The following is a 27,784-nucleotide window of genomic DNA, read 5'->3' as shown; positions in this document are numbered from 1 at the left end:
CAGCAGAGCTATGCTGAAAGCCAGAGGGCCATGTTAATAATGTAAACGCACGTTTCAAGCCTAATGCATAAGAAGATTCTTTATTGTTCTGGGGTGTGTTTTTTTCTGGAATGTTTGCAAAAGCAGATCCATGAGGCTGAGTAATGCATTCTTGTCGTTAAAAAATGGGCAATGACTAAAATAACTACTGCAAAATGTGGTGTAATGGTCTGCCAAATGCATTGTTTCTTGCAGGATCTGATGTCTCGGTGATCCTCCTCGTTAGATGGTTGTAGAAGTACTGTATTTTGTGACTGAAATTATTATTGCAAATTTTTTCCAGGCGACTGGCTGGCAATGACCTTTCTTTTATCCATCCAAAGGCCTTGTCTGGGTTGAAAGAACTCAAAGTTCTGTAAGTAATCGGGTTTAAGAGTTTCCTAGCTAACTGTATGCTTGCTTAGTGCCCAGCCAGCCTGTTTACTGGTAGGCCAGAGGAAACCTCCTCCTATTTTTTTTTTTTTTACTAAACTGTAATTACTGTGTTTAATTTGAACACTGCTTCTGAAATATATCTTGTAGCAGAAGAATCCTAAAAAGGAAAAATCTGAATAAGAACATGTAAAGCATGTAAAGCTTTTATGTTCTCCACCCCCTCGACTTATTCCATCAGGTGCCCTGACTTGATCAGGTAGTGTCAGTACTTACAGAGGTTTAAAACAGTTTGACCTTTGAATCATCCCCCACTGGTGATAGAGACAATTTCTATGGTTTGTTGTTGCCTTATCTGAAAATGACTTATTAGAAAAAAACCCCTACATTTTAATGAAAGAAAAATTAGAATTGTGTGCCCTGTTTCACATATCCTGTTTCTCTTTCTGAGATAAGAATATTAATTTCAACTGGTTTTCCATAGCTAAAGGTAAAAAGTTTTCTGTTGTTTGGGGGCTTTAAAAACTTGTATCCAGATACGGTGGTATTTATGCTAATGTAAATGTTTCAAATTGCTAGTAGTGTAATAGTTAATTAAACAGATACTTTAAAAGAGGTGAAAAAGGAGCCTGAGGTTGTAAAGAGAGGAGCATAAACGGACAGAGTAAGCAGGATACAAATTAGGAAACTGCCTATCTGCAATACTGCTTAATATGATGGTTTATAAATTGAATGCAGAGTGTCAGGGTGATACCTCATGAAGGTATCTCCATCACTGCGCTCAACACTGGAGGTGCCTGAACTTCTAGCAGTTCTTGAAAAATTTGGGACCTGGATGTTAATTAACAGTTAACTTACTTGTCCACTTGCATTTCACCCCAGTGTGTGCACCAAAATCTAATAAGATTTTATAATGTGTGAGAGTTATTTACGTTTTCTTTATGAAAGGACTCATCGTGCAGTAATATGTTGTCCTGTAAGGGAAGTTCTTAAAAAACAAAACAAAACAACAAACTCAAAACATCAAAACCCAATGGTATAACTTAATTCATCTTGGCTCTAGCTTCATTCTCTCTTTTTAATGTTGTGCCCAGAGGTGCTTTGTTGTGAACTTCCTTTGTAAATTAGGTTGTTAATGCATTGTGTATTGATGCGGCTTTAAGAAAAATTAGAGGTTTGTGTATTTTGTAGCACGTATAGGATAGTTTCACAAGAAAATAATAAAATATCATTCACTGTAGCAGATTTATTCGTGTGTTAGTTGTTGAACCTTTTCAGTGAGTTCCAAAGGGAATTCTGTTGTGTTAAGACAGAGGCTTGTCCTCTGCAAATGAATGCAGTTAATTAATGAGTTGTAAAAAAATCTGAAGGAGACCATTTTCTTGTTTCATCGTTGCCTTTGGGCATCTGGTCTTGATAATCCTACATGCTTTTTGGGTGCACTAGAAATCTGTGAAACCATAACAGGACTGTGGGCTTTTATATCACCTCTACCCTTGATAAAGATTATTGTCAAATTCTGCTTTAACTAATACAGTGTTTTTTTTACAGAACCCTACAGAACAATCAGCTGAAGACTGTACCTAATGAGGCCATCAGAGGATTAAGTGGCTTACAGTCCTTGTAAGTTTTCTTACTTTGCTTTTGTTCTTGTATTGTTTTCCAGGTTCCACTTTCAGTCACTTTGTAGATATTTACATCGTTGTATAGAGTTTTGAAGTATAAACGTGTATGTGTAATAACATACCTGGACCTGCAGTTCCAAAGGGAGCAAAGTTTCCCAAGTAGAGTTCATAAGGAATTTTATTTTTCCTCTTTGGTGGGGTGACCCAAATGGAAACTCTTTCAAAACCCAAACACAGGTACAGGTTTGCTGTGTAAATGCTGTGGTGGTGGAGTTAGACATTTATCATCCTTCTTGCATGTCCTAAGGTGTTTAAGCAATTTTGAAATGTTGTGCAAAAATGAATCATGCCTAAGTCTTTTGTATCTGGAGGAGGAAAAGGGGTTTCTGGGAAGGAATATTGCTTGAGACATGCACAGTATTGGCTTTACTGGAAGGTGTTGAAATCACACAGGCAGTTCTGAACACCTCAGCCATTATTGATGTTTGCTCATAAGATATTTCATACATGCTTATACTATCTCATGGCTTATTATGTTTTATAAAGCATCTTAATCAGACCTTAATAGCTAGTTGCAGCTCACTAGGTGGTAGATGCTTATCACTGCATTGAGGAGGCGGAGTGGGGAAAGGGCTTCAAAATTTTTCCTACTTCCTGCTTACCTACAGAGAGAGCAGGCAGATTATCTATTCCCTTTGTGCCAAATTTCAGGTTCCTGGCTTAAGATCCTGCTTCTTTCAGTGTTGCATCAGATTCTGGAATAGTTTTGCTTAAAAAAAAAAAAAAATAGTTTTGCAAAATGGCTTTGCAAACTGTTGTGCAACTTTTGCAAAGGTGCATTCTGCATTCCCTAAACTTGGATCTTGGCCACTGCCTTCTGCTAGTTGCTCAGCTGTTCCCACCTTTTCTGTCTGAACAGAGCACGGTAAGCAGCAAGGGTAGAGAAATGGGCCTGCTTCTGCTGGGCAGCTCACCAGCAAGGGTCTCCTGCACGCAGCAGTGAGGGTGGGGAGCACCCAGCTCATAGTGGGAGAGAGCAGCAGGTTTTTGTGCCACACATTGGCATGGACTTCCCCAGAGTTTGGGATCCAAGAGTAGAACAGCTGCAGGTTTCCATTTGCAGCCGTTTTGCCAAGTGAATGTCCACACTTCCCTCTTGTTTTAGTTGGAGTGTAGGAGGGAGAATACCTTGGTCTGAGAGCCACACTCTACTTTATGCAAATACTATGCATTGCAATAAAAATCCTTCTCAAATTACATGATGTGAATAACTCATTAGTAATTATTTAAAAAAGAAACCAAAACAAACCTCCTTCCTGGCTTTCAGCATTTCAGTGGTGCCAGACAAGAAACTACTTCAGTAAATACTTCTGTTGTCTACAGATCATCCATTTCATTTTCAATAAACATACTTTTTTCTCTATTTATTTACAGTAATGTTTGTTCTCTAATTAAACTTTAACTCATTGAATCTCCAGTTGCTGATTTGGTGATAATTTTATGGACAAAAGAGAAGGGACAAAATTAAGGGCAAGATAATAAATGTATAAATTAAGCCAGCATCTCTCTCTTTCTCTTTTCCAATCCATGTATTTTCAGTGTGGTTGGAAAGATGATGTTAGAGCCATTTAAAAAAAAAAAAACCCAGACATTTAGTTGTTGAAAAAAAAATTATAGAATTATTATGTAATATTGTATAATGTAACTGGTATAATCACTTGACATAACATCATTCTAATAAAAATATAATAGTAACAATTTAAAGAGTGGTGAGGTTTCATTCTTTTTGAGCCTCATTGTTCACAGGCAAATGATAAACTATCCATTTTAGGAAGGTGAAAAAGGAAGAAATTCGGTTAATAAGTAGCTAGCTACTTGTTACTACTTTCTTTCAGGAAAACCAAATGGAGATTTCAGAATAGCTGTGGGAAATATGAAGGGTCATTCTGGTCTGGAAGTCATCAGTGTCAGAAACTCAGAAGGAATTTTTTTTTTTTTCCTTTCTTTCTTTTTTTTTTATTCCACTGATGCAGATCAGGCTTTGGGTTATCTCCCTGTCTGTTACCAAGGAGGATATCTGTCTGCCTTGCAAGATCACCATAAATTGTTAAAATTGGCAACAACTGGAGAATAAATTGGGGTTTGAGACAAGTGTAGTGAGAAATGTATTTTTCCTGTGTAATTTGTTCAGTTCACCAGGATGCATTTCTGTAATTTTAAAGAATTTCAGGAAATGTTTCAGTTTATTGCATCACTCATAAAATTACAATGTAATTATGCATATGCCCCTACTAAAGTAGGGAACGTTTTCTGGCAAAGAGATGTAGGTCTTGTCTTCTGAATTTTGTGTGTGACTATGGAAACGTAAGTGTCAGTATGCTGCTTTATTAATTAAAATAGAGGGAGGGGAAAGAAAAGAGAAACAAGTGATTTTTAAAAAAAAATTTTTTTTCCTTTCCAAAGGAATTTGTCAGAAAGTGGATTTAAAGCTCCTGAGCTGCTGTGGCCTCCTTCTAAAACAAATAACTCATTGCAGAATGTATGTCAGCAAAACTGCTTCCACCTTTTTAATATATTGTCTCCATCCAAAACCTGCAAGTTTAAACATCATTTAATTGACTCCTTTTGGCAGTTTCCCAGTTTGCTCTGAAGTAGGCTTTAGGGGGATTTTTTTTTTTTTCTTGGTGAAGACACAAATTACTTGCTCATAAAACTTTATAGTATATTGATAATCACTTGGTTTGCAACTCCTGTAGAATGATCCAATTTCTCTCTTAATGTGCTCCAGTTTCTAGCTGCATAGGAAGACAGTTGCCACACTGTATGTATTAACAAGCCCAGTAAACATACCTGGGTGGAAAGAAAGATGAGGGTTACAGGAGCTTCATCATCTCTAATGTTTATATTATAGCTGACAAGTAGCCAGCCTGGTTCAGAATGCTAAACGACAGCTCTTTATTTTCTATTTACATTGGATATTTTCCCAGCTCTGGCCTCCAAAAGAGAGTTAGAATGGAGTCCTTATTTATGGAGCTGAAATTTAGCAAAATGAAAGGGTATTACTGAGTGGAAGCTCGCTGTCTAGCACCCCAGAAAAGTTGATCTAGGAGGATGTGTTCTCACATCGCAAGATGCCGTGACATCTGGGACCGTGGGACTGCACTATGGAGGCAGGAGGCATTGGTTGCCCAGCTTTTGGTAGCAGAAAAACCTGCCACGTAAGGAGCTTCACAAATGTAAACAATACTCTTGATCCATTTCAATTCCTGCAAGGCATCAGTGGTGTACTTCTGTTATCGTGAGGTACCGAGTGGGGTGCTTTGGACCTTAGACCTGGAAGTGGTGTCGGTGAGGTTTGTTGGTGATCCAGGGGTCGTGTGGAGAGCCAGAGGCAGAGGAGCAGTGAGCTGCTCCACCAGCCCCTGCAGAGCCTGGAAGGTCCAGGAAGCCCTTTCAGAGGGTCACTTCTTCAAGTGCCTGAGCAGATCTGACTGCAATGACTTATTTTGGCAACACTGCTTGGTCTGACCCAGAATGTGAGGATAATAATATGGTTCTGTAAACTACAGCAGCTTCTATAGTTGCTGTAATTCACCCAGAACCCCAGATACATATAAAATTTAAGTTACAGCACAGAACAGTCCAGTGCAGTCCTCAGTGTGTGATGAATACTGGAACTATACACTATTTAAACAAAGACTTTCATGTGCTTTGGAGAGGAGAATTGTTTCATTTAAACTCAAAAAACCCTGAACTGCTGCTAATTTTAATGGGCATTTGCAATCAAATCCAGTAGCCATTTTTGAAGGCTTGTCAATAGCTGTTAATGTATCATAGATGATTTATTCTAGTGGTAGTTCAGGACTCCCAGAACTGCACATGTGCTCACATGCTCACATGCAAGGGACATGAGAGAGTTCTGCAGCAGTAGTTCAAAGCGCTGCAGCTACACTGTTATGCCAGATTCCCAAACTGTGGGTATTGGAATCTTGCCAGTGTGGCACTCTCCTCTGATAGCTTCTGCCTCTCTCTGTGTGGGTGTTCACCTCAGCTGCAGGGTGTCTCCATGCATGTGGTCAGCAACAGAGTTCTGCAGTACCTGGTAGCAGTTCTGGCTCCCTAGCCCAGTCTGCATGCAGGATGATAACAAGTTCTGCTGTCTGCCTTCCTGTCTAAGGAGGCTGGAGCAGCCATGAGGCAGGAGGCATGAAAGTGTGATTGTTTTCTGGGAGAGGGAATCAGCTTGGCCCAGGCAGTAGAGACTGAGGTCCTAGCATGGAATTGGAAGAAGTGAGAGCAGAATCTTGCTTGGCAGGGTAAAGATACATGGTGAAAGTGTGGGGACAGGGGCTGGAAGTGTAGTTCAGTTGGTCAGGACACATTTAAAGTACATACCTGTCACAGGCTTGCATTTCTAGCTTTGTCTTATTTTAGGAAGGATTCCTTACACAGACCAAGTTACTTCTGTATTTATAAAAAAAAACCACAAACAAAATGTAGAAACATTCTGCTGATACGGTGAGGAAACCACACAGCTTTAGGCAGTAATTCATGTTGGTGACAATTTTAGTAACATAAACCATAAGCACGCTAAAAGGTCTCGGGAAGATCCCTGGCTGGAGAAGATGATGCAAACACTGTCCCGTATCAAGAAATACACAATTCTGTTCTAATTCACATTTTTTTTTTTCTTGAAGAGTGTTTTATGGCTTCTGTTGATCATTTTGTGGTTCTGGATTGTACAGACAGGTACAACTGACAGGTATTTGTAAGCATAGTCTTGTCTGGGAGGCTGTGGAAGATGTTCATTAACAGCAATGACTAGATGAAGTTAAGCATTATGTGTTTTTTTTATGTAGTATACATCTCTAACAGTGGCAGGTCGTTTTTCAGCTAACCAGCTTTTAATGGTTTGTCTTCAGAGGTGCTTCAGCTCCCTGCTATGCTGTTATTAAAGGGCTAAAGGGGACCAGCCCTCAAGTGACTCTGTGTTAAGCTATAGGATTAAACTATAGGCACCAAGATGTTGAAAGGAAGAAATTCACACACAGTCTCTTTTTAACCTTCAAAACCAATACAGACTTGAATATGCTGAATATGCTTTTGTCCCTTGCATATTTCTAGAGTAAAGAAACGTATAAGGGCTCTCCTGAGCATGTTTGTGCTGAAAAATCCTTAAATATGCAGCAGTTTAAATATACTGCTTTGTGAACTTGACATGCTTGTTGAATGACGAGCCTCATTTTTCTATGCCGTGTTCACCTTTAGAAGCTGTTCTGGTTTTCTTGCAAGTGAGGTGTGGGGATTTCATGTGAGCTCCAGGAATCTCTGGGATTTTTGTAGCCGTATTTTTTTAACTGTCTGGGCTTGCTTAAGGAATTGCTAATGTTTAAACAAAAATTGGGGAATTATTTAGAAATGGAACGATCAGAAACTTAACTGGGGTGGTTAAAGTTGTGCAACACCTAAGGAAAGATCAGCTGAATCCTCTGGGGTAATTTGTAGCAACTTGTGTAATCTCTCACTGGCACTATCTTAAAGATTTAAATGGAAGAAATAGCGGTGCTAGCACATCTGTATTGGTAGCTGAAGTAGCTTTGGCTACTTAGTTTCTGAGAGCTGCTGTAAATTTGTCTTCAAATAAAGCAAATCCTTGTATTGATGTCCTCCACACAGGAGGTACAGAGAGCTGCTGCGTGGTGCAGTGAGCACACGCGCCGAGTATGTTAAAGTGCCCCTGTTAACACGGTGGGTTTATTGCCTTGCATTGTACCTGGGTACCAGGCTTATCAGTACTCGACTTCAAAACCTAAAAATCTACTCCAGTGTTATTTGAGTGATTTCTTTTGTGGTTTTTGAAGGAGCACTTTAAAGAGCAAAGTTCTTTAATGATTGCCATTGAGCAGAAGTGATTTAACACAAGGGTTGGGAGTGATTTTCCTTTCATTAACATCAATGTTAAACTCTTGCTATTAGTACAAGTCTGTTAAAGCTGCCATGCCACCTCCATACACTGATGTACTACTGGTAGGCATGGCCTATGATTTGTAGTGACAGGCTTTATGAAAATGTGAAATATCCTGGAATCAGAATGGCATTTTTTAGTGTGTTTCTACTACTATACAAATACAAAGAATTCATTATATGTGTGTTAGACTTTGTAATTTCTATTCATTTGAATTGAGGTAAGAGTTCATAATAGTTTTACAGTTTCCTTAAAGTTGAGTTAGTTGTTTGAAGACCTTTAAGTTGCTATGTTCTTTACTTGTTTTAACAATATGTCAAATACTGACATAAGAGCTGCTGAATATATAGGTTTCTATCATCTTCCTGCTCTTTCTTCTTGTGGAGTTGGAGTTTGTGTGAGGAGGGAACCTGACAGGTAATAAAAGTGAAGGTGACAGCTCTGCAAGTGAACTCTGAATTTATAGACTAAAATGTAAAGGCCTCTCACAAGCCAATGCCTATAGGGGAGCTGGAATTGGAGTAGCTTCTGAAAGGTTAAGGAATTTAAGTACACGCTGCAAGCTCTAATTTAAAGAACAGTCTTCTCTTTAACACTTTAATGGAAAAGGACAGTCTTTGTAAAAAGTTCAGACCAAGTGAAGGATATTACTTGTACTTTGCTGGTTACTGGAGCTAGTGAATAATCCCTTATCCCATGTTAAAGAAAAGACGTGGTTCTCAGTTGTAATATTTTGTGAAAGTTATTAAATATTAGAGTTTTGCATTCTGTTTTTTTCACAAAGTACTCCATTAGGTGCATTTCACACTACATAGAAACATTTCAGCTGTGTTTTGTGCTTTGAACATAATGTGGATAAGCTCTGACTCTTTGGAAGAGGAAAATAAAATAACTGTGGTGACACATCAGACCGATGCTTAAGAAGCCTAAAGAAACAGAAAAACTGGATGAGACAGAAATGACTGTATTAGTTAAAAATAAGTCTTGAGGTATGACAAGTAATAACAGAAATCCAGCACCAGTAAATAGTGTAATCATAAAAATACCCACTTGGATTCTTTAGATGCTGTGCTTGTTGCTGTAACACTTGTAGATCACAGGTTTTCCCTTTAAAACTGTCAGTGCAGGTTGGTGAAAACTTTGAGCAAACTGTTCATTTTTAACTGTTATTCATATATTGTTTGCCTCTGGGAAAACCTTGGGCGAGCACAGTGATCTTCAGAGAGAGATTGGGGAGTCTCTTTGTAAATGGAGAGGGGGAGATACAAACACTCCCAGCCTGATGTCCTGTCTTTCTGCTTGACTTTGGCTTTATGATTTGGCATCGCTGATGACTTTGAGATCTATTCAGACATCACATTCATTAAAACGGTGCCAAAAGTTTGCCAAGAAGTGACAGCGAGCCAGAGAAGCACCCTCTTGGACCTTCCAAATCTCACCGCTCAATGACAGCAGGGGGTGGTGGTCTTTCCCCACCTCAGTGTTACTGTTGTGGGGAAAAGATGAACACAACAGGCTGGACGGCTGTAGAGAGCCATCAGTTTAAGATGCAGAGTTACTTGGGCACTCAGCCTGCCTGTGCTGTGGGACAGAGGTCTCCATAAGGCACACTGGGGATGAGGGGCCCGTCGTATCCTCCATGGTCCTCTTTGTTCTCCCTGCTCGACAGTTTGACTCCTTCGTTGCATGCATCCATTCTTTGGTCATCTTCTGCTTCAGCGGTGGGGGAGGAGGAGCAGGGCTTGAGGCTTCGCTCTGTGGTTTTGTTTTCCAAAGTCTACTGGAGTCAATGGATTGAGCAGGGAGCAGGGTGGAAGTACAAACATGGGCACAGGCAGGCAGCCCCGGGAGCTGAGGCCTTCTCTCCAGCCTGTGCTGTGCTGGAGTGCAGAAGGGGTGGGGGGAACAGGAGATGAGTTGGAGAAGACTCGGATATGTTTATTCCACTGGAAAATAATTCTTTTGATCTTCAGGGAGGTGTGTGAATTTTTAAGAGAGAAGAAAGACAGGTAGTTTCTCGTTTTGGTAGTGTTTTTTTTCTGAAGCAGAGCCGCAGGCTTTTTTCCTCTTCCCCCCCCCCCCCTTTTTTTTTTTTTGTTATCATCAGACATTTCATTTCTCTGAAATGTTCCAGTCTCAGTGCAGCCTAAAAGCATTCAAACAGAACAGCATACACACCTGTCAGACCATGGGGCAAACGATAAGGGGGTACCAGTATAGCAACCCTAGGAATTAACTCTTTGATGTGCAGCTTTAGAGCTAATGGCACCTCAGCCTTCAGCTGAAAGCTGCCAGTTGGACAGTTCTATTTATTGCTGAATTCGATGTATGTATTGACTTTTTATTACATGGAAATTTAGCTGCTGAGTTTTTTTTTTTCTAATAATTTAAAATATGTTAACTGTGCATCACAACAGAACTCTCTTCTACAGAAATAGATTAAGTGCTTTTATTCGTGATGAAGCTTATCTTCTCCCTTTGAATTCAGCACCTCCTTTAAGTGTTGGGGTCCAGAAGCACTTTCACAACTATCTAAGCTGTCATGACTGCCTGGGGACAAACGCAGCAGTCCTTGGGCCCTCTCTGCCAGCCCAGAGAGGGATAGGATGAATGGCTGGAGGCAATGACTTCTTAAACTAACCCAGCTAGACTTTAAAGAGCATGTCTGATCATGGCTTTGGAAACAAAATGAATGCTTAATAGAACTCGGAACCTGTGCTGATTTGTATCGTAATGAACGTGGATGGTAATGGAGGAGGGTTTGTGTTCTGTCTCCCCAGACAGCAGCACATGTACCATGGCTGGTGTCCCAGGCATTTCAGAACAGTTATGCAAGGTGTTTTCTTCCATGTTTGCAGTGAAGTCACCATGCTTCAGCTTGGTATGACCTAGAGAAGACAGCCTCTAGGTCAGAGGACAGTCAAACATTGCCTGTTGCTGTCACCCCTGTACTGGCTCGGGTTGGTTATAGTCTGTTTTTTTCATCTTGTGGGCTATCACTGCTGACCCTTCCTCTCATCCACATAGGAAGAAAAATGCTTTATTGATGGTTTGGTTCCTCCTGAGTGATCCCTTGCCACTGCCCATTCCCGGGGATTCCAGCTGTGCAAATCCAAGCTGAAGCTTCCAGTATTCGTAGTTTTCCACTTTTTTATTCCCCAACACATCTGGTTAGATGGGATAGTGTAAACAGACCTGAACTGGTTCCCAGTGATGCTGTACAAGGAACTACGCTGCTAGTGTAGGAAGATGTAAACCCAAATTGGTTCAGAGTGTATTGCATGAGGAAAAAACACATGTCATTTTGTGTGAGAGCTTCTGCTGTTGCTGCCAAAGCCATCAGACAGGGAGCTACAGTATCAGGGTTGTCAGTTGTCATGGATCAGGATTCTGGGTGAAACTCTGACGTAACACCTGCATCTCCCATCGTGAGGGCCTCACATCTGGAGCCAGAGCTCAGCACATGCATTTCAGCCTCCTAGGTTTCCAGGTGTGGAGGAGGTTGGTGGTTTTTTTTTTGTTGTTTTTTTGGGGTTTTTTTTTTTGGCTTTGGAACTGGAAGAAGTGGTGAAACTCCATAGCATAGGTGAGCTGGTAACGTAGCAGAGCTAATTGTCACCTCTGGTTTGACTTTCTGCATGAAAGTAAAATAGTTTGCAGTCCACATGTGTTACTACTACTGACGTTTACAATGGGAGCTCATTTGGGAAAAAGTGTGACAGCACATCCAGTAATGTCCAATAGGCAACAGTGCTGATGTGCTGTTTTGCATTTTCTTGTGGAGCATTTGAGAAAGGATCATGTGCAAGTGTGAAAGAAATGTCACTGGTTTAGTCGATGATATAGTGTTTTATTTGTCAGGATAATTCATACTCTGACTTTACTTAGGAACTGCTTTTAATAATCTGTTCACCAAAGTAGTTGCCCAAGGGGTGTAACAGTACCACAAAAGAAAGGGAATTACAGCACATGATGCTATCAACAATGTAGATACAGGGAGAACCCCTTCAAATGAGCCTGTGCCTCTGCAATTGTGCATCCACTGTCAAGGTACCATTTTAAAGACTTGTTCCAGTATTAGCAGCTGAGGGTTTTTGGGGAGGAGTTGTCTATGGAGTTACCAATCCACTTTAAGCTGATGATAAGTATATGAATTTGTTAAAATGTTTTATTAAAAATGTCTGAGAAGAATTTTTTTTTTAATGAAGCTTTTGTTTATGGTGCCTTCATTTGCCTTGAAAGGGTGTTCATGCATCATTCAGTGGACCTTTAAGCCTTCTGATATGAAATTATTCCAGTAAAGCCTATTTAAGCTTAAAAAAAAAAGTACTCAGGAGTAACAGGATTTTAATTGATATTTTTACTTATCAGTTACTTGTGAGCTTACTCTGTGGATTCTCTGTTTTCCTGTAGGCGTTTAGATGCTAACCACATCACTGCCATACCAGAGGACAGTTTTGAGGGGCTGGTGCAGCTGCGTCACCTCTGGCTGGATGACAACAGCTTGACTGAAGTTCCCATCCATCCACTCAGCAATCTTCCCTCTCTGCAGGCCTTAACGCTGGCTCTCAACAAAATAACACACATTCCTGACTATGCATTTACAAACCTTTCAAGCCTTGTTGTTCTGTGAGTATTTGTAACTGTGTTTCTTTGGGCACTTAGGTTCTGTCCCCGTTTACAGCTTTGATGAATCTAGGATGGCACTGAAAATGCTATTTGCTATGTTTTAACTCAGTTGTCTAGTCCCCACCTATACCACTAACAGGAGATGATACCATGTATACTAGACAACTTGCTGAAGGTTCACTTAAGACTTTGTTCTAAACCAAGTCAGATGTGCTGTGGGTAATGAGGTTGCTATGTATTTTCCTGACAGCTCATTTTATTAATGAATATTCCAGACCACTGGTTGTCAGAGAAAGCTTTCAGAGGTATTAAAAGAAGAAAATATTATCTGCCACTAGACCTGTTTCCATGTAGCCTTGAATATCTCCAAGGATGGATATGAAAATAAGTTTCATTCATATGTTTAAATCATATTTTTATCACACTTCTGGATACTGAGTAAATGTCTTGACTGCAGGCCATCTATTCTGTTCCCATATGAGGATAAAATATTTCTGTCTGGAATTGAAAGACATTCTTCTACATAATCCACTCCAATGTTTTTGACTGTCTTGATTGCACAGAAATACCTGCTCATTTATTAACTTGTGTGAAATTATTCGCTTGTTTTCATACTTGTTTTGGTTTTGCTTTTCAGACATCTTCATAATAATAAAATAAAGACTATAGGAAAGCACTGTTTTGATGGATTAGACAACCTTGAAACTTTGTAAGTATGCTTCCTGAAGTAATTTTGTTGTTCAGTGTTTTTCTCATTCCCAGCTTAATCAAGGTTACCGTGCTGGTGTGGTGAAGGTTTTTCAAATAAAGCATGTGTGCACCATGTGACACATAGCACTGACACTTGGGTCTGGCTCAGGTTTCAGGACTGAAGGCTGGTTATCAGTGCAGTGCTCCACCAAAACTAATTAACTATGTTGAGAAGCAGGTAAACATTAGCCTGGGTGAAATGTCATGCTGGATGATGTGGCTCTGGTGTTCCTAGCCCTGATCTACCTGGGGTATCTTTGCATAGCACCCCACTGAATCGGGAGGATATATCAAAAGTGTTTGTGTGGCCCCGTGGGTGATAAGGAACAAATATTTGTTTCTCAGATTTACTGTAGGATTAAACATATTTAAGATACGCTGCCAAAGCCGTTGTGTGACAACAGGAGGTTTCTCAGAGGGCTTCAGCAGGCTGTTGCTCCCCTGCCCAGGAGAGCCTCACTCCGTGTCCCCGCAGGTTGTGAGCCAGTCCTCTGCAGCCTGGTGGGGACCAGCCCAGTGCCCCCTGTGAGACCTGCACCCCAGTTCTCTGCACGTACCTTCATACTGACACGTGACAGTTCATGCTCCCCTCAGCACTGAGTGTTGGTCATGGCCAGGGCCTGCCTCCAGCACCCCTCACCTGCAGTGCCTCCGTGGCCAGGAGTGGCTGTTAGTGCCTCGTTTGCTTTCCCATTGCCCTTCAGCTTGCTCAGGGAATGTCTAAGAGGCAATATATCCCTCAGTGCTGCAGTTGGTTGTGCTTAGGAGAATGCTAAATAAATAAAACAAATGAGAGTGGGCAAGGGCAACCCTGTGACAACATCTGTTAGCCTGAGGAGTGTGGATCGGTCCAGGCATGGGGCTTACTCCAGCTGCCTTGTCACTCTCTCAGAACTTCAATTAAGTAATAATTAGGTGCTCTGTAAATATGCACAGCTGATGTAAGACTATCAGAATCTTTTTGCTGCTGGAGCAAAGGAGCCCCTTTTGCAAAAAAAGGCTGTAGCAGGTCCTGTTAGAATTGTGATAAGTTAACTGAGATTTTGACAGGTCCCTATCACTGATGTGTGCTGATGCAGTGAGATGAGATTTCCCTCTGCTTCTGTTCAGTGTTTGTACTGGGTTTTGCTTCAAGGTCTGCTTCTTTACTGTTTGTTTTATAAACCTGAAAGAAAAGTTTTCTTAGTAAGCTAATAAAGAGTAGTCATTTGTGTCTATTTTTTTTTTTTTAACTTTGAAATCTTAGTTCATTTCCATGTAAATTCTGTTGAAGAAGAGTCTGTGAGGTGTTGAAATACTGAGCTTTGCTGTAAGGAAATGTCATTTGACTTAATATGAATAATCCTCTGGATAATACTAAATATCTTACCTAAGTTATTAGCTGGTTATAAAGCATGTAAAACATCAGAAGACTAAATCTAAGTTACAGTTTCTATGGTCTGGTTAAAGATGTTCTGAGAACTTTTTACTTTAATTGAATTGTCTTAAAAAGTTTTTTGACAATTCATGATGACTGCTAAGAATTTTATAATTTTCCTGCTTTGTTTATTCCAGGGATTTGAATTATAATAACATGGTAGAGTTCCCTGAAGCCATAAAAGCACTCCCAAATCTAAAGGAGTTGTGAGTATTACTTATTCTCCCTTTTTATCAGTTTTGTTTCTCCTTTCCATAAACAAAAAAAGAAATTCCTGGATCTTTATAAATGCTTTTCTCATTATGCAGCAACCTAAATCAGATTAAGTTATGCTAAGTGAAGCTGTAATTAAAGGAAAATATAATCATCAGCTAGAGAGGGAGCCTATTGAAAATGGTTTTGGAGTTATATAAGCAAGTAATTTATTCAGGAGAGTCATTAGCATAGATCTTAATCACAAGCTGTTTTGGCCTCCAGTAGCAGAATTAAGTACTTACTGATCACACACATCTTCCTTGTCCTCTCCTTAAGCGAGAAGGAAGAAGAAAGAAAGCCCAGGATTGTGTTTTGGACAGAATAGTTTCTTATAAATGAAATATTTTCAGGTGAGCTGGTGTGCTGTAGACAGAAATCGTACCTTCAGAGTTAGTCCTACAGTTTGACTTATTCCTATTCAGTTACAATCCTGTTTTTGGCAGGCTTGGGAATTGAGTAGGTGTGAAGAAAATATCTATTGGTTGAATCTGCTGGCAGTATATTCTTTAATTCTGGTTTTCTTCTTTGCTAATATCTTTAGGGGATTTCACAGTAACTACATTTCCGTAATTCCTGATGGTGCATTTGCAGGAAACCCCCTTCTAAGAACTATGTAAGTGATGTTTGTGCATCTATTTTTAGTATTCAGCAGACAGTGTCTGTAAGAACAATGACTGAAACACGTTTTTTTCTTTCTCAGACATTTATATGATAATCCTTTGTCTTTTGTGGGGAACTCAGCATTTCAGAATCTGTCAGATCTGCATTCCCTGTAAGTATCCTCTCAACTACATAGCACGATAAATGGATAGGAACTGTTTATGAAATAATTTTCTGACTGCCTCTCACCCTAATTTCTTCAATAAGCTTTAGTAAACATTGTTATTGTTGGGACTGTCTAGTTTCTTAAGAAGTTCTAATAAATGAGGTCTACAACTTTTTTCAGGTTTTTTTGAGATGTCTTTGTTACCTTGCATAAGACATGTAACCCCAGGCCAAATGCTCAGGTTCTTAAACAAACTGCAGTGTGTCCTGGGTGGTTTTCAAAGAGGGATGTACATTGTGAGCGTGTTTTGCAGGTCAGTGCATGCAAGCTTTCCAGCCTTATCACTTCTGGGGGTGACAAGTCAGCAAAATAGAGCGAGGCTTCAAACTTTGAACTACAAGCTACCTAGGAGTCTATGCCCTTTTCATTGTGTGTTGATGCGACTCTTTCAGCTTCATGAGAAGGGCAGGGTGATTTATTAAGCAAATTACTCACACAAAAAGCAGCGAAGACTTTTACACACTATTTGTGTGTGAAATTTAATCAAAAGCACTAAGAAAGTCAGAATGTCTTCCTAGTGAAAATATCTACCTGATAGCAGGATTGAATGCCACAATTCATTTGCATAATAGTTTACAGCTAATTTTCCTGTGGATATTTTTAGGGTCATTCGGGGTGCCAGCATGGTGCAGTGGTTTCCTAATTTGACAGGAACTGTTAATCTGGAGAGTTTGTAAGTATCTTCTATTGAAATAATTTCCAGTCATTTCTTGCTTTTGGCCCTTGTGGAGTGGTTAGAATTGGTTGATCTGGAGAGCCAGCTGGATTTCTGTTCTCTTCCTGCCAATAACTGTTACTATATAGCTTTCCTTACTGGGATAGCCAGGTGTCTATTAACATTATTTTTTTCTAAATAGGGTAGGCTTACAAAAAGGCCATTTATAGTAGCCCCCCTCTCACAGAACTGAAAACCAGAAAAGTTGACCTCCACCAAAATACAGTAGAAATTTCAGTGGGTGAATCTAGCACCCTGATAGCTGACACCATCCTTATTCTGCTTTTACATCTGCCTGTTATGCCATACCATCTACAAGACAAACATTTATATATGGCTGGTGGTTTTTTCACAGAACTCTAACAGGGACCAAGATAAACAGTGTTCCTGTGAATTTATGCCAAGAGCAAAAGGTGCTACGAACTTTGTAAGTATACACGTTGTGCTTCTATTTTCATCTACACCAAGATCTTTTAAAAGAAAGAAACTCAAGTCTAATTCAAGGGGACAATACTGCTTAGAATTCCTCATCCTAGTAGGTCTATTAAGTTGAAAATCTGACTCTGGTTTGTTAATTCTTCAAATCAAGACTCATGGCAGAGTTGATGTGGTGTTTTACATTCCTGAAATAGGGTCTCTTTATCCCTCTTTAGGGATGCACTGTATTTCTGTAAGATGTTATAAAAGATATGTGAGGTGTTGCTGCAGAATCTTCATATTCATCTGGAACTATTCATTCTTAGCATAACAGTAGTCATCTACGTTCAGAGGTTAGGGAAGAGTTTAGTGATGCTGCTTTGACTTTGTGTGTTAGAGAACGCAGGAGAGAGCATCAGGAACCAAGAGAAATGGTTAGGAAGAGGATAGTAATACAAAGGCAAGACAGAAAAAGAAGTAAGGTTGTGTTAAAATAAATTCAAAAAACACAAAATTGGTAAATGAAACCACTGGGAGTAGAGAAGCAAAGTCGTGTTTACAAAGGATACACACAGGAAAATTTGGAACAAAAGCAAGTGCTCAAAAATGGAAGGGAAAAAAATCTATTCTCATTTGTAGATGAAAAACTGGGGAAAAAGAATGATGAGGTAGGATTTATTTTCAAATGACAGGTCATCTTTTAAGCAGAAATTTGAAGATTATTTGCAAGTTTCTAGCCTTCCTTTTAGCTGCATAGTTTCACAGAAAATTCTGAACTTTGCTAGTGCTGCTAAGGAACTGAATTCCTGTATTGCATACCTCCTATCCAGTTCAGTTTAAAAAGCCCCAGATTACCAGTAAACATTTTCAGATTACAAGTCTCAGAATTCAGGGAATTTGTACAGTATGGTTTTGGGGTGTATGTATATCCAGATGCAGAGGTGAGAGCAGTAACCCAGAATATACATGGAAACAGCATATAGAACCAAAAATACTGGTTGGGAGGCATTTGGTGAGCTCTTGAAGCCACTACAAAGGCACAGCCTGTTCCTCCATTACTTTTCAATTAGAGAGCGCTGACTCCAGTTGTTCAAGTTGGAAGAATAAGGGAGCTTTGGGATGAAAGTTTTTTAATGCTTGCTTGCTTTTCGTCGCTGGCTGAATATTTCAGGAAAGTAAAAAATGGTTCACTGAATTCAGAGGCAAAAAGGGGGAGGAAGAAATGTACCTTTTAAAAAGGTTGCATGAATAGAACGAATATAAGGCAATGAATTAACATTTTATAGTTACATAGTGTTTTTTCTGCTATTTGCTGACTGTTGTAAGCTTGGCATAGCAGTTATATTTTTCTACATCTTTAGGTGTATGTAGGTATGATCAAAGTGCATAGTGGGGCTAGTGAGGATGACAGTGAAGAGATCACACTTGTGATTCCCTTCATTATTTTCTCTAAACGGCTCTTAGTTTTCTACAGAATGCTACTAACAGGAAGATTTTTCTGCCAGTCAGTTCATGGTTGCGAGTGATGAGATGTTTCAGGTAGAAAAGAGTTGAATGCAGCATCTTTTTCTCATTTTGTGTTTTGAAGGGACTTGTCTTACAACAATATAAAGGACCTCCCAAGTTTTAAAGGCTGTAACTCCTTGGAAGAAATGTAAGTAGAAATACATGTTGATTATCTTTATTACCTCCATAGTGTGCTGAGTCCAAGGCTCTAGGCACTCTTTTGCTTCATGTTTGATCATAAATTTCTCAGGTTAAGGTCAGAGAGAGAGAATATGATCACCTGATGTGAGGAGTGTGCTGGACAGTGAATTCAACCACTTGTGTTTCCTCAGTTAGCTAAGGTTTAATTGTTGATATGCCACAGAAAAGAATGAAGGACACCTTAGACCTACATTTCATAGTACTGCTGCTGTAAGCGTAAATTGTATGAGCATTTATGTGTTGTCTTTCCTGTCTCTTACCTCTTGACTCTTCTTCAGGTCCCTCCAACCACCAGCTTATACTTGTATAAATTTTTTTTTTCCTCTAGTACCTTTAAGGCATATTCAAAACCCATCTTTGCTTTTCCTTATTCCATTGCTTTAAAGCTTATTAAACTTGATTTCCAGACCCCACACAGCTTTTCCACCTGCAAATGATCCTACTTCTCCTACTTCTATTGCCCTGAAGCTTCTTTGCCCTTAACCAGAGCGGAGCTAATTGCAGTAGCCTGTGAGAAGTCTGTTTTACTCTTGACATATTTGAGCTCCTTGTATGCATGGTTCATTGTGAAGAGAACTAGTGAGCTAGAAGTATAGTTGGCCCATTAGCTCTTGAGGCATTTCTCAATGTTTTCTTTTCATAAATCCATATTTTGAGTAATGGAAGTGCACACATGCTTAGAAAATCTCTAAAGAACCCCTGCAGAATGAAGTAGGTTTGTTTAAAACTCAGTGTGGCTCCTCTTCTTGTAGCACCTGTTCATAAAGTGTTACCTTTAGCTTGGAAATAATTAAGTCCACACTTAAGTCTCCTCTAAATGAGATCTGAATTGGGATTTGGGCAAAGGTGCCACAAGATACCTTTGTTGTTGTGTTAACATGGCTAATGCCAAATACTGGAACAGTTTGCCTATGAGGGGAATAGAGAGAACTCTTGCCATTGGTAAGGCTAAATCTGTGTATTACTGGGCACCAATTTATCCCTTGTTTTGAAGTCAGCCCATTTAGCCAATAAAGTTATGTTTCTGCTTCTTCACTTTGCAGTTCCTTACAGCACAATCAAATCCATGAAATCACAGAGGATACCTTTCAAGGACTGTCCTCCCTTCGTGTCCTGTAAGTGCACATAGCTGCATGCTGAGTAAAACAAGAGGGTGATTCCCATGTCAGCTGATGTCAGGGTTTGGTGTTAGAAATCTTGATTGATGGCAAAAGGCCAGGTATGCTGGATCCTGAGCTGAAGTGTAGAGGAGATAATGGTAGCAGTGAGATTGTCTCATTCTTTCTAGTCTCTATTTTGCTTTTCTAACGTATAATGATCTTTTTAGAGAGAGAGAGAGAGAGATGCTTAAAACGATACATTTTTTTTTTTGATAGTCCACTATTTTGCATTCTGTTATTAATATAGTATTCCATTATATAGTATTTGTTGGAGAGATACTATCTGTTGTCCTTAGAAGAAGCAGACCAGAAAACAAAAATTATCCCCTCCCCTTACATATCTAGCTATAAGAAGATTATATAGAAACATTTAAATTATTTAAAAAAAAAAAACAACCCCACCAACCATAATGTGACAGATGCTTTAAAAGTCATGTCATAAGTCACGGTGATCCAGCAGCACCTGGATTTTGAAATCCCACAAAGCAGTTGCTCATCTGCTTGTTCTTTTCCACCCCTGCTGCCATGTGCGGCTGCAGCTGCTGCTGTGACCAGGGGTCATCCTGGCACCTGCAGCCTGGGCATGGATGGTGCCAGAGCCATCCTCTGCCCTGGGAGCTGCTTGGGCCAGGCAGGAGAGGAAAGGGGGGAGGAATGTGGTGTGGATTTTACTCTGGGGATGAGTTGAAGCAGGATGCAGCTGCTTTACCAAGGGATTTGGCTACTGCTGCACTTGGCTGACTGGGGGGAGAGGGGAAATGGGAGAGTGGTTCAGCTTTTCTGACAACGGCATCATGTATTTGTCACCTTAGATTATTGCTCAGTCCGGTGGCTGTTAGAAAGGTTTGGTGAAACTGCTAAAATAATCTCATTTGGCATTCATTGCAGTGATCTCAGTAGAAATCAGATCCACCAGATGCACAAGGAAGCTTTCACCACTCTTGGAGCTATTGTTAACCTGTAAGTAGGCCATTCTGTGCAGCAACCTCCTCTGTCATTAAACTGCTGAGACAATAAGTGGTTTTAGCTTAAAATTGATCCATGCCCATTGTGTGTTTCACCTCTGGAGCACAAAAGCTCTCACTAACTGAATGTATGCGGGGCATGCTGCTTTAGTGCCTGCTGCGCTGATGGGCACTTGCCAGACCACAGCCTTGGTGTGGGACTTTAAAAAGCCTTCCTACTATAATGAAATCCATGCTATGGGATCTTCAAACTTACTGTGTTGTAACATTGTCTTAATATTTACGTTTCAGAGACCTAAGTTTCAATGAACTCACTTCATTTCCAACTGAAGGACTGAGTGGACTGAACCAGCTTAAACTTGCAGGCAATTCTGAGTTGAAGGAAGCTTTGGCAGCGAAGAACTTCGCCAAGCTCCGGTACGTTGGTAGATAACTCCACGAGGTGCCTTGCTTATTTTGGCATAGCAAGCGATGTGACAGCAAAGGCAGACAGTGTAGGTAATACTGACAAATGATCAGGCACTTTGCTGAGACCTGTGGTGCCTCAATGTTGGCATCTGTGAAAGGGCATCTGACTGGTCTGGTATGGAAGCCATCTGCAGGCAGTTTTCTTGGAACCTTCTTTAATTCTCCTCCACTGATAGCATCTGCCTTCGGAGCAGTGGTTTGGGTGGATTCCATTTGTTATTGAACTGAGCACATCTGTCTTTTGGAGTGTGGAAAAGGGGAGCAGACGTGCAGGTGTCTGGTTCCATAAGCACCACACTTTATACATATGCTGTTTATTCTTGGAGGCAAATGATAAGAGTAACAGTAATCATTCAAATGGAAGTCTGGTACTGGTTTCAGTGGGAGGTGGATCAGACAGTGTTAAACTGCTTTGCATTTTCAAAGATCTTTCTGCATATTAAGAAGTAGCAGTTAGAAATTGTTTCCCATACTGTCCCATGTTAAAATGAAGATACTGTTAATTTGTCTAAGGGCCAGCAAAGGAATCCATGTCCCTTTTACAGTCAGGCCTCAGCAGTGTGGAAACAGCAGATTGGGTTTTAGGTTGTGATCTGTGCATGGGAACTAATACATTGTGGGATCCTGTAGACTGATGTTCCTCTTAAATATGTACAAGAACAGAATTCAGGAATAATACTGCAGGTAGTTAATTTTGTAGCCACAAGTCAGGAAAATTAGCTTCTGATCTGCTATTATCTCATTGTTTATGTGGATCTTTTAAGACTGTTTGCAGCTGTGCTTTTTCTCTGACAGGATTGACAGTATGTACCATTTCTGACAAACATCAAAAAAACGGTAGGGAGGAAAAAAAATTATTCTTGGGGCCACAAAATGAAGAGAAGGAGAGATGTAATTTATAACATTCTGATATCTGGGAATTAAATTTTTTACAAAACAATTACTCTTCAATTAACTTGCTTAATTAGTTTTCAGTTTAATTTTTACAGCAGTGCCACAAACACTGATCAGAATTTGGTTTGTATATGGAGTAGAATGAGTAGTAAAGATAGTTAAATAGGGCAGAATTTTGTATTCATTGCAACAGATGACACTTGGATGCATCACCTGTCCTTTGTCTCGGTGCCACAGTTCATCAGAAATGGTTACAACTGATCCAATGTGAGATAGTTTCTTATTAGTACCCATGACAAAAAGAAGCTTTAGCTTTAGCCCTGAAGTGTGCCACTTAGGGGGTAATTTTAGCTTGTAACAGTGGGTAACACTCTTGTTCTGCCTCCGTTTCAGGTCACTCTCTGTACCATATGCTTACCAGTGCTGTGCATTTTGGGGCTGTGATTCTTACCTAAACTCTAATGCTGAGGATTCTGGTCACAAAGATCAAGGTGCCCTGATGGATCGGGAGAAGGGTGAGTGTTTCACTGTACTGAGCTGACAGTATTATTTTGGCACAGACTAAACCAAATAATAGTGTATGGTGTCTTTGAGTAAGGAAATGTGGAAAATAAAAATCTTTATAGGGATACAAAAGCTGTCTCTGAAAGTGTGTAGCAGTTGCTTGTAGATCAGCAGTGCCATGTTCCTTGTATGTGCATGAAACAAGTTTATCTGACAGCGTAAGATTTGCCTGTTTTTAATAAATGAGTGATCCATTTTACAAAAAATACAAGCTGCCAGTATTGTTCCTGTCATTTTCTGCCAGAACAGAAAATGTTTTATAGTCCTCAGTATTTTGACCTTCCTATTCAGAAGGTCTTGTCCTTCTCCTGTCTACTCCAGGGCTTGTAGAACTTTCCCCTGGTGGTGAAAGATGTTGTTGCTTTGTTGTAAAGGGTTGTGAGTATCTGGGACAGGCAACAGTAACTCAAACTGCTGCAGCTGTTTCTGCACTGAGCATTCGACCTTCAGTGGCAAAGGAGAACAGTTCCACTTGTTAAAGGCTTGAACGCTGGCAAGTGTTAGCTCTGTGATCTTTCAAAGGACTGCTGCCATCCTGGGCAGCTTCACTGCATTTCACTTTTTTTTTTTTGTCTTCCTACAACTAACCTGTTTCTCATTTTTACTCGGGTACAGCTGATGCAGATGTTCTAAGAAACGAGGAAAATGAGGAACTGGGACAGACTATTATTCACTGTACACCAGCAACAGGTAAATCTTAGTGTGCTTTAGCCACCCTGTGAACTTCAGGCATGGTGTTATGCAAATAGCTGTCAGCAGAATTACAGGTTTCATTCCTTGTGGTCATTCTGTACACAGAAGATTAAATTCTACAATGCTTGGGTGAAGCTTCATTTGATGTCAGTGTTGTTTTGGATGCACAGTCACAAAGATTTGGATCAGCTTTAGACACATAGCACGCTGTTGGAGAGCTGTGCTAGGAAAAACCAGAAGTTTGTTTCCCTATGCAGAACAATCAAGACTGTAATACTTGTATTTGGAGCCTGCTGTGTGTAATGTTCTGCCCCTTAATTCTGCATTACCTGTGCCAAAGAGATGTCTGTGCAGCAGACTGTATCAAGGCTTATCTATTTCAGTGAGAAGTTAGCCTGTGCTTTAAAAGCTTAACTCAGACTGCTGTCACTGGTGTTTTTAACTTAGCCTGATGCCTTTGTAGGAGAGAGGGTGAGGAACACTCATGTGTTGTGTTCCCCAGCCCCACTATAGCCACATTAACTGACAGCAGAGGGCTGTTACAAGGAGCTGGAGCAGGCAGTAGCATCTCAAGCTGCTACAGATTTGTTCAATGAGTAGTCTTATTGGCATACCAGAACTACTCCAATTCAGGCTTAAATAATCCAGGAGTGTTGAAAGTCTTTGACCTTGCAAACAAATACTTTCATTCTGGGCAGCTTTCTTGCTGCCCTTCTGCTTATCTTCCTCAAATTGCAAATTTCCACACATAGTTCCACTGAGTTCCTAAAGTGCTTGCTGTGGTGCCTCCTATTTCCTTGCCTGTGCCATGGGCTGTCCAGAAGATCCCTTCTACACATCTTGCACTCTCTTGTTTGGGTGAACAGGAACCACATAGATGGAGGGAGCAGTATGCATCCAGTGAAGTTCCTCCTGGATGAGCAAGGGTTTTCCAAGCCTTGTTTCATTCCCTTCTCCTAAACTGGTATTTTACATCCATTATGAAAATCTGCTCACTCTTCATCTTTATGGGTAGCTCCAGCTTTAGTATACAGAATACCACAAGGATTACTTGATCACAACCAAAAAAAAATGTGGTCAGAAAGTCAAATAAATTATTACTGTAACTGTACATGATCTGAGAATTAATTTGACCAATGCTGCTTACTTGATTTTGATCTCCTGTTCACAGAACGAGAATTCAGGTCGTGTTACAGGGTTATATCTGTAAAGCCTTTAGCTCTCTATTTTTGCCCATGCCAGAGATGCTGTAGCTCTGAAAGCAATGAAGAGCTTGTTTTACAAGTTCACAATTTGCTTGTTTTTCACCAGTCCCTCCCATACTAGCAGCTTGTTTTCTGTGCTATGCTGTTGTCTGGTCATAAGTAGGACACTCCGCCTGCCATGGAAGTGCTGAATCACTGCTCATCTTGTAGATCCACTTTTGGCTTTGTCTGATGGCAGGAAAAACAGTGACACTCTAGCAGCATAGCACTGAAAACCCTGAAACTCGTCATTCCGAGCATGAATTTCCCTGGTGGGCTGGGAATATTAGTGAGAGAGGAGGGTAACTTCTAGCTCTAAGGATAGCTGGACCTTGGGAGAAAGACAGGAAAGGGTGGTAGGTTTTGTTTGTCGAAAGACGCTTCACTGTACAGCTGCTAGAGAGTACACTTCAAACTGATTTTTGGAAGCACAGCATTGACATTTTATAATTTCCTAAGTAGGAAGTTGTTTTTACTTTTAAGTAGACTCAGCAGATATTGTTGCATCATGTGAAAGTACTGTAAAAATAGCTATTCTGGTGAGGCTATCTTACTCAAGGATACCTGCAAAAAAAGGATTTCACTGCTGATTTTACTGGTCTGATAATCCAATTAGCACCATTATTTCTTGCCGAGAAGTGAGGCTTGCTTTAAACAAACAAAAAGGCTCCTTTTTGTCTTGTCAGTTCAGTAATTTCTGGAAGCTGCTTTGGGAGATTTTTTTGTGCTGACATTTAATCGTTCCCCACAGTCGCTGCTCCAGCCCATGTTTGGGACAGGCTGTATTTACCTTTCACCTGCCTGAAGGGAGGGCACAGGCTGTGCAGAGCCAGGAGCCATGGGCTGGATCTGGCTCAGAATCTCCAGCTCGAGGTGGTGACACAGTTTGGCATTTTTGTGCTCTGCCTTCAGCTCCCAGAGTGCCCAACCGCAGGGAGAGATCTCCAGCTATTGTGCTTTGGACAATTAGTAGTGCCTAATGGGGACTGTAGGGGAGGTTAAACTCTTCTAATTGTTACTTAAAATCAGTAGGATTTCCCTATGGAATAAATGGCAATTAGAAGGATTAGAAGGGTAAGCAGTTGTAGTGACCTTTTTTCCTTGTCTCGCCTCATATTATTTTGTTGTTGGATGTTTTTTATTATTTAAGCTTTTTCAAATGGCAAAAGAAGAAGGAAAAAAAACCCCCAACATTTTCTCTCTGTGGCTTTCCAGGCTCACAGTGCCTTTCAGTGGTGAGGGTAGGGGAGAGGGCTGGTAGTGAGTTCCTGTCCCTATTAATGCTGATTAAATTGAATTTGTCAGCTGCTTGACAGATGTTTCCTTGTGACCAGAAGTTACTCCAGAAGGCATATTTGTGAATCATTTTTTTGATAGAACATGTTACTTCTAAAAAATTCTTTCCCCTTACAAGTTGGTTGTGAAAGTTTGCTTTTATTTTGTTACCAACTTTTTTTATGAAGTATGAAATCTAAAGAAAAAAAAAGTATTTAGGTGGCACTAATGAAAGCTATTTGAGTAGCTAAAAGGTAATTAAGTTTGTTTGGCTAGCTTGTTTATACAAAGTATTCTCAAGTGACCATTCACTGCAGTAATCATTATTTCAGGCATAATTAATTAGTAAATAGCTTCTGCAGAATAGTTTACTTTCAGCTGACCTATTTAGCAGTTCAGCTGCGTACTCTATTCATGAATTAATGAGGAGTGCTCTTGTAATACCTTTTGAAAATCTTGCTTATTAAGGCACGATTTTTTCCTAAATTGCTTGTCCTTTTGTTTTGTTTTTCTTTTTTTTCTTCTAGGTGCATTTAAGCCTTGTGAATATTTATTGGGCAGCTGGATGATTCGACTTACTGTCTGGTTTATTTTTTTGGTTGCTTTGTTCTTCAACCTGCTTGTCATGTTAACAATATTTGCATCCTGTACTCCATTGCCATCTTCCAAACTGTTCATCGGCCTGATTTCTGTCTCTAACTTATTCATGGGAGTCTATACTGGTATTTTAACTTTCTTGGATGCTGTCTCCTGGGGAAGATTTGCTGAGTTTGGCATATGGTGGGAGACTGGCAGTGGTTGCAGAGTTGCTGGGTTCCTTGCAGTCTTCTCGTCAGAAAGTGCCATTTTCTTCCTGATGTTGGCAGCTGTTGAACGGAGCTTCTCTGTGAAGGAGATGGTTCAAAAGGGGAAAAGCAACCGCCAGAAGCAATTCCAGCTGGCGGCCGTGTGCGCTTTCCTGTGCGCTGTGGTAGCGGGGTGCTTGCCGCTCTTCTATAAGGTGGAGCACTCGGCGTCACCCCTGTGCTTGCCCTTCCCCACAGGAGAAACGCCTTCCCTAGGTTTCACAGTAACGTTAGTGCTGCTGAATTCCTTAGCATTTTTGCTAATGGCCATTATCTACACTAAACTGTACTGCAACCTGGAAAAAGAGGACCTCTCCGAAAACTCCCAGTCCAGCACCATTAAGCATGTCGCTTGGCTCATCTTCACAAACTGCATCTTCTTCTGCCCTGTTGCGTTTTTCTCGTTTGCACCGCTGATCACTGCGATTTCCATCAGCCCCGAAATCATGAAGTCTGTTACTCTGATATTTTTCCCGTTGCCTGCCTGCCTGAACCCGGTTCTGTACGTGTTCTTCAACCCGAAGTTCAAGGAAGACTGGAAGCTGCTCCGGCGCCGCGCGGGCAGGAGGAAGGGGGCGGTGGCGGTTGCCGTCGGCTTGCAAGGCGGCTGCGCCACGCAGGACTTCTACTACGACTGCGGCATCTACACCCACTTGCAGGGGAATGTCACCGTGTGCGAATGCTGCGAGTCGCTCCTTCTGTCCAAGCCAGTGCCCTGTAAACATTTAATAAAATCCCACAGCTGCCCCGCGCTGGCAGTGGTGCCTTGCCAGAGGCCGGACGGCTACTGGTCGGACTGCGGCACCCAGTCGGCCCACTCGGACTATGCGGACGAAGACGACTCCTTCGTGTCGGACAGCTCGGACCAAGTGCAGGCCTGCGGCCGGGCCTGCTTCTACCAGAGCCGGGGCTTCCCTCTGGTCCGCTACGCCTACAACATTCCGCGGATCAAGGACTGA

General features: G+C 40.7%; 1 protein-coding gene across 1 annotated transcript; it reads left to right on the top strand.

Annotated features, from left to right (window-relative positions):
• Positions 1 to 322: 322 nt before the first annotated feature.
• LGR4 (leucine-rich repeat containing G protein-coupled receptor 4) lies at positions 323 to 27,784 on the top strand (the record flags this gene model as incomplete). Its single annotated transcript, XM_008943683.1, has 17 exons — positions 323 to 394; positions 1,963 to 2,034; positions 12,415 to 12,630; positions 13,268 to 13,339; positions 14,935 to 15,003; positions 15,594 to 15,665; positions 15,753 to 15,824; positions 16,483 to 16,551; positions 16,949 to 17,020; positions 18,599 to 18,664; positions 19,761 to 19,832; positions 20,766 to 20,837; positions 21,134 to 21,259; positions 22,598 to 22,719; positions 22,862 to 22,870; positions 23,384 to 23,458; positions 26,508 to 27,784. Coding segments are annotated over 17 exons (2,605 nt in total), but the record flags the coding sequence as incomplete, so codon positions are not given.

This window comes from Merops nubicus, unplaced genomic scaffold (genome assembly GCF_000691845.1).
Source record: "Merops nubicus isolate BGI_N331 unplaced genomic scaffold, ASM69184v1 scaffold43047, whole genome shotgun sequence".
Lineage (NCBI taxonomy): Eukaryota > Metazoa > Chordata > Aves > Coraciiformes > Meropidae > Merops > Merops nubicus.
The sequence above is the reverse complement of the archived record's forward strand: the minus strand, read 5'-3'. Positions and strand labels throughout refer to the sequence as shown.